This window comes from Azolla caroliniana, unplaced genomic scaffold (assembly GCF_043228905.1).
Source record: "Azolla caroliniana isolate FFs.n. ecotype wild unplaced genomic scaffold, voAzoCaro1.0.p SCAF_9, whole genome shotgun sequence".
Classification (NCBI taxonomy): domain Eukaryota; kingdom Viridiplantae; phylum Streptophyta; class Polypodiopsida; order Salviniales; family Salviniaceae; genus Azolla; species Azolla caroliniana.
In genome coordinates, this window is record NW_028230444.1 from 20,680,105 (window position 1) to 20,687,628 (window position 7,524).

General features: G+C 38.5%; 1 protein-coding gene and 1 long non-coding RNA gene across 2 annotated transcripts; one reads left to right on the forward strand and one right to left on the reverse strand.

Moving 5' to 3' along the window:
* Positions 1-2,652: 2,652 nt before the first annotated feature.
* LOC147860552 (phospholipase A1-II 1-like) lies at positions 2,653-6,825 on the reverse strand. The gene is made up of 4 exons (XM_087324431.1): positions 6,129-6,825; positions 4,215-4,662; positions 3,407-3,775; positions 2,653-3,112 (listed from the first exon to the last, which is right to left on the reverse strand). The coding sequence occupies exons 1-4, from the start codon at positions 6,743-6,745 to the stop codon at positions 2,846-2,848; spliced, it is 1,701 nt and encodes a 566-aa protein (XP_087180557.1). The 5' UTR covers positions 6,746-6,825; the 3' UTR covers positions 2,653-2,845.
* Positions 4,671-5,131, forward strand: LOC147860553 (uncharacterized). The gene is made up of 2 exons (XR_015530228.1): positions 4,671-4,846; positions 5,041-5,131. It is a non-coding gene; the product is annotated as an uncharacterized LOC147860553 (long non-coding RNA).
* Positions 6,826-7,524: the final 699 nt, after the last annotated feature.

Sequence of the window (7,524 nt, forward strand, 5' to 3'; positions counted from 1 at the left end):
ATGTGGTGGTTGTGGGCCTAAGAAAATTGAATAAATGGGTTTGTTGAAAATTCCCAATGGTAAAGGTTGAACTATATATGAACATATATTAAACATATTAGGCGATCGATACATCAACATGAACAAGTTGATTAGATTAGCAATTGATGGTGTGTCATCAATGATTGGTAGTGAAATTGGAACAGTAACATTAATGAAAAATGATAACCCAAATTTGGTTGGTGTACATTGTATTGCTCATTGAGAAGCATTGGTTATTTTAGATGTACATAGAGATACCCGTGAGCTCATTCTTGTAGAAAAAATTGCAAATAAGGCATATGCATGGGCTAACAATAGTACCAAACACATGAAATTTTAGAGCTCTTGGAGCAAATGCAATTGGATGCTCATAGACCCTTACAAATTCATAATATTCGTTGGTTGTCATGTGGTCAAGTCATGGAAAGACTAGTGAGTATAATGCTTGCAATACTTACTATTTGGAAGAAAGAGAACTTAAAAGAGTGGTATAATAAAGCTTGTATCTATAGTGTACAATTTTGCTTTTGTATGATGGCTGATGTGTTGCATTTGATGAATATTTTGAGTTTGAAACTTCAAAAAGAGAATTTGGATGTAACTTCAATTGGTGTAGAAATTGATATTACTATTTCTAATTTGTGGAGGTTTTTTCTTGAGAAATGACACATTTGCGGATGGAGCAATGTATTTATCCAAATTCTTAAGATGTTCTAAAGTTGGGTTTTTGGAAATAAAGGATTAAGATGGCATTACATATAGACATGAACTATACTTCAAACAAATTCCCATGGATAAAGCAAGTCACAATGATAAGAATCTCAATATTGAAAAATCTAAGGGAATGACACCATTTATAGACGGATCACTTGAAAGTTGTATTAAACTATCTCAAATTATGTGCAAAAGATTATTGATGGACTAAATGCAACGTTCCCTATTTAAGCTTAAGCCTCTTCAATGCAACAAAATTATTCAGCCCATGCCATTATGCAGAGGATGATGTGATTAGGGATAGTAAAGCAAAGACATGGTTGGGAATTTTGATTTCTCACTTACAACCAAATATTGATGTCAATGCATGTCTTCAAATTTTACATGATGCAATGGCTTGTGAAATGGAACTCTTTAGGTTTGTTGACACTTTACGTTTAAATTGTGAAGGCTTTACTATGTGTGAAACTTGCCGTATGTTTTGCAAAATGAAGGATTGGCAAGTTAGTTTCCCTCATTTGATGAAATTATGGCACGCTACTTTGGTTATTCCATCTAGCACGGTTTGTGTGAGAGAGAGTTCTCTAAGCAAAATCTCATCAAAGAGATGAAAAGAAATCGATTGAATATAGAACATTTAGATTATTTAATGTGAGTCTCATTGAATGGGCCACACATTGAAGAAATACAATGGGATTGTGTATATGAATTTTGGACCCTTGAAAGTATGAACCATTTCCAACCAAATACTTTTTACCAATTCAGTTGGTGAGGCTCTAACTTGAAGAAAAACGAGAGAGCATTGAACCTTCCAAATGTAATATGTGGTAGTACTACTCAATATCTCCCATAATGGTTGCACCTCCTTCCTTATCTCAAAAAACGGCATAGACACTAATGGAAGTACATGAGCACTTCCAAAGTTAGTGTGAAAACCATGGTCCATAATTTTGGCATCGTAATGGAAAATAGATCACCGCATCCATAGGTTAGTTGTTTCTATGTCTTCTTCTTCTTCTTCTTCATTGATTGAATAGTTTGGCTTGTAGCCGAGTCTATGTGTGACAAAAGTTAGGAGCTCCTCCTGCATTCATTCCTAGTTTGGCATTTTGATGGTAAAAAAGTAGACTAGCATCGATGTGGAATGCTTCTATGGTTTCCCAAAAGAGAGGGGATGAATGATGTTAGATTATGATTTCACAACTTTGAATGGGAGTGTACAACAACTTGTGTCAAAATATTAATAAGAACTACACAAATTCTTATGAGACTTGAATAAAAAATGTCATTCAAAATATATGCATTATAATGTTCTCATTTTTGGGAAATCAATTGGTGCAAAATGGCAACTCCTTTGTCTTAGTAATATTGATTTCACTTTGTAGAGAGCCAAAATAACAAGTATTTTCGATGCACTTTTTGTACTCAAGAGTGACAATCTCTGGTGAGTATAGGAGAACATATGAAATTGGTTAAAGAGAAGAGAGTAAGAAGAGAAACCCAAATTGGAAAATGATCATGCTTCCTGCTTATGGAAAATGCCAATTCTCACCATGACATCACAAGAACCCTCAATCTTAGCACACTCGTGCGCTCTTTGGAATCTTCTTGAGCTTTCTAAGTGACATGTGGTGAAGATTGTAGAATGCATGCATACTGATGAAAATGTTGTATTGCCAAATGTTGTTTTCAATCTATATTAATATATTAGATTTGGTTATAGTTTTGATGTATATTGGGCAACATACTGACATGTAGGTATTTCAAAATTGTGCATCATCATCATACTTACATAGGTGAGTAGAAGGGTTCAACATTTAATAGAAGCTAGTCAAGTACGTTTAAAACGTTATTAAATGTTATAAGTTTTTCACATTTCATCATGCACATTGTATCGCTCAACTAAGAGATCATGACGATAGGACATGTATCCTCACATACTTAATATTAAGTAAATTTTATAGGAATCTTCAATGGCGATTGTGATAGTTTTTGAAGATACATGACATAATGGTGCAAGAGGGTCTATTTGATTAGAGCTAGTAGCTGGAGCCTAACTTTAGCTGCTCGAGGACACACGATATAAAAGACTCACGAATAAAAATCGCATTTAAAGATCATTGAGGGGTTCAGGTTCAGGTCTATTCCCTTCCTCTCTGTCGGGCATGTACCAAAATCCATCATCCCTTTGAACAAGCCCTTTGTATTGCATTTGCCACCATGACCCTGGTACTAAGTAATCGTCGCTCAAGAACTCCGAAGACTTGTTGACGAGAGCCACATTTCGGTTTACATCTAGCTTGAATGGTTTGCCAACACCTTGTGTGCCCGCGATCATGTGCAAGTGTGCTTCCAAGTTGTGCCAATCTCCTGGGGTCTGAAAAGAAAAACCAAGAGCATATATATGATGTTTCTTTGTGAGACTTAGCACAAGCATAGGAGTTAATTCCCACTTTGAGGTCCAAATAACATTACAAGCTTCTTCTTAGAACTAAGCAAATCATACCTAGCTAGGCATGGTTGAGAAGGTAGCAATGTTAAAAGCACTTTGGAAAGGGAAGCATTTTCACTATGAATTGTTTCCCCCCTAGATCTTCATGCATACAATTATGTTCCGGTATTGAGCACACATTCCTACTTAATGCATCACTACTTCGAACGAAAGCCTTACCTTTGACTTCTTTAAGTATGGCGAATCTCGTGAATCGAAGAGGAGTTCATCTCCGACATCTCTATATCCTGTCAACCACCCCGGATACAATGTAATTAGATCGATATTGTTCTTCCCTCGGAGCACTCTTACACCATCTAAACTTTCAAACTTCTTTTTGAAGTCGGAATCGCCGACCCCTGGGCACCCGTGCACGAAGGCAGTTACGAGCACCGGTTCCTTGGCCCCTTCCCTCAGATTGATGCCATTCAGTCCAATGTCGAATGCATTTACGACTGCTAATGCTGCCCCTAGGCTATGCCCCAATATGGTAATACTCACATCCTCATCTTTGTACTTCTTCAATTGGCATTTCACCTCATTCAATACCTGTAGGTCCATTTCGATAGATGAGTGAGAAATCGATCAAGATGTAGGAAGACTGATAGAGATTATTTCTAATGTAAGCATACAATAAGTAAATGGATGATAGATAGCAAAGAGAAAGAGAGAGAAAGAAGGGTGTGGATCCACTGGACCACCCCCGAACGAAGGGATTGAGACAGACCCGAGCCTTGGATGACATCTCATACAACCACCATGGCATCGAGAGTATAAAGAAGGGAGGATTACTTTTTATCTGTCGTGTTTAGAATACACGGTACAAACTACCATGGGATAAATTATGGTCATGCCCATAACAAAGAAGAAGTGATCACAAGACGTCCAAGTATAGTTTTCCACTATGATAATGTAATGTTTAGGGGTTAGGGTTAGGGGCACATGGCACATTCATCCTCGAAAAAGCGAAACATTTTGGGGGTTCTACCTGATCTCTTGCACTGCTAGTAACGAATGCTGATTTTTCGTCACTCGAGGTGTAGATGACAAGCCACCCGCGCTCGATCTGGGGGCGACCGTCTTCTTTTGTCAAGACTGGGGACACCTTGCCATCGGAGTCCTTGGGTAGGAGGGGATCAATGTCCGCCTGCCGGAAGTCGAAATCGTTGAGCCATTCGAAAGGCCGCATTGTGCCACGCCACACAATCACTATATCTCGCCGCCCCAGAATGTTTTTGCTCGTCTCGTCGGTCGATACCGCGACATACCCGATCCAATTGGATTCTTTGGACCACGCCTCCCTCGAATACGATTTCATGAACACGAGCCCCGGCATGTCTATTGAGGATGTGGCGTATAGGTACCTCACCACTTTGTATTGTGCTTCTCTCCCCTTCACGAGCCCCACTTTCTCGAAGAATTCCTCCTTGGAGAACCTGATTGTATGGGGAATGGAGATGTCCACATTTTTAGCATGTCAAAAAACATAGCATCGTGAGGTTAACCCTAATCCTTTTCATGGAGATGTTCACATTATCAGAAATCCTCCTTGGGGAACCTGATTGTATGGGAAATGGAGATGTTCACATTTTAAACATGTCAAAAACATAGCATCATGAGGTTAACCCTAACCCTAATCATGGAGATGTTCACATTATAGCATGTCAAAGCATAGTATCATGAGGCTAACCCTAAACCTAATCATGGAGATGTTCACATTTTAAACATGTCAAAAACATAGCATCATGAGGTTAACCCTAACCCTAATCATGGAGATGTTCACATTATAGCATGTCAAAGCATTGTATCACGAGGTTAACCCTAACCCTAATCATGGAGATGTTCACATTATTAGAAATCCTCCTTGGAGAACCTGATTGTATGGGAAATGGAGATGTCCACATTATAGCATGTGAAAAATATAGTATCATGAGGCTAACCCTAACCCTAATCATGGAGATGTCCACATTATAGCATGTGAAAAATATAACTTATCATGAGGCTAACCCTAATCCTAATCATGGAGATGTTCACATTATAACATGTCAAAGCATAGCATCATGAGGTTAACCCTAATCCTAATCATGGAGATGTTGACATTATAGCATGTCAAAATATAGCATGATGAAGTTAACCGAAGTGGCTGTTTTCCTCCGCCGATCACATAGGAATCAGAGCTTTGCAATTTGTTTAGACTAATGAATGGATATCTTTTTTATAATAAAAAAACCCTAATCCTAACCCTAATCCTAACAGTTGGCTAACCCTAAATGCATTCATACGGAGCCAAGTAATTTTCTGGATGCAGCACCTAAGGGAAATGATCAACATTTAACCAGTTTAAGGGCCGAAAAACAGACTCTATGGGCCTGCTTGCTGAGAAAAATGGACCCACTGAGTATGTGGTCCTTTTCAACTGCCCACAGAATGGTTTGAAGTACACAAAACAGGTTTTAGGGTCACAAAACAATTGCAGGTCTGCGTGTCACAAGAAGATCATGGGCATGGGGAGCAGGGATACACCAGGTTATGGCCAGGTAGCAGAAAAGTTCCAGTGTATACTGCAGAAGCACCTGAGATAGAGTGACATGAATGACCCAATTTTGAGGCCATTAGATGGTTTAAAGGAGAAAAACCCTAAAAAAAGCACCATTCTGAGATGAACTCTTAATATAAAAAAGCATCAATTTCAGGTTAACCTAATCCACACTCCCTCTGCGTAAACTGCAACGGCATCAAATCATCAGGTTAAACGCTCTACCTACCACAATTTCTCTGCAAAAGTGTAAGGGAATCGATCACAGAAGACATCATTATCACATATAATGGTGCAGAGAGGATGGTGATGGTGATGTATGGATATGATGATGATGATGATGATGATGATGATGATGATGAATACCTGCAAGAACCAGTATACTTGGAGTGCTCATCTGTCTCAAAGGCGTCATAGACAGCTTGGTTGAAATCACCATAGAAGAGGATACTCTTCCTGAGCTCAAGGTCAAGTGGATCCAGAAGGCCCTTCCAGTGGTTAAGACCTTGGATTTCTCGCCATCGCTGAGCTAGGCTGCTACTACTAGAGTCTAAATTCTTATCACCAGATGATCCATCGGTTAATGTAGTACTATCCTGAGCAGTTGTTTGCGTGCCATTACTGATGGTCTCTGCTTTAAGTTCTGAGGCAGCGATGGTAGCTACTTCAGGTGCGGGATGGGAGAATACAGACTCGATGATTTCTTCCACTTCTTCGAGGATGGATTCTGCAGCTCCTACGATATTAAAGCTATGATCCTTACCAGAGGATTTGGCAGAGATGTTAAAGGAGGTGCTGGAGGCCATGGCCGAATGGGGGCTGGGGGTGGTCAGTCGATCTACAGAGGAAGGGGAGAAAGAAGGAGTGGGTGGAAGGGAAGAGAAGCTCTGAGAAATTATGCGGCGATGGAGAGGAAGGAGATGGCGATGAAGCTGAAGATTAAACTGAAGATTAAGCTGAAGATGAAGATGAGGAAGAGCCATGGAATGTGTTTCAGTCAGAGACTCAGAGTGGCCATTTATATAAATTCCAAATACTTCTTTCCTCTGCTTCTTCTCCTCCTCCTCCTCCTCCTCCTCCTTCTTCTTCGTAATGGATAAAAAGAAGACTTCTATCCATTACACACATAGTACGTACCATACGCGAATGTTTAGGGTTTAGGATTTCATTCTCAGCCATCATTCGCGTAAGAAAAACACCCTCAAAGAATGATAAATACCATACTTTTAGTTTAACTATTTATTATGAGGTAAATAAGCCTAAAAAATGGGAAAAAAAAAAAACAAAAAGAAATCATTAAAAAATTTGGGAAAAAAACATGAGAATGTTTAAATAACATTCTTTTTCCAACGTAGGAAAACGAATGTTATGCTAGACGAACAGGAATTTTACGTACTATGATTTAATTTACACATACATACATTTACATTCATGCATACATACATACATACCATAGTATAGTATGAAGTTTGAACCATACGTACTATACGGACATTCACATTCGAGAATGGTAAACACCCTCGAAGTATGGTAAAAACCATACTTTTGTATTCATTATTTATTATAAGGTAAAATTTATTTTAAGGCAACAAAGTTAAGGTAAAAATTGTAATAATAATAAAAACATACGCATGCATTTGAATTCGTATGAAAAAGAATGTTTGCAAATGCATTTGAGTATATTACGTACTATGCATACATACAAACATACATACATACATAAAATGCATATATACATTTACATTCATACATACATACATTA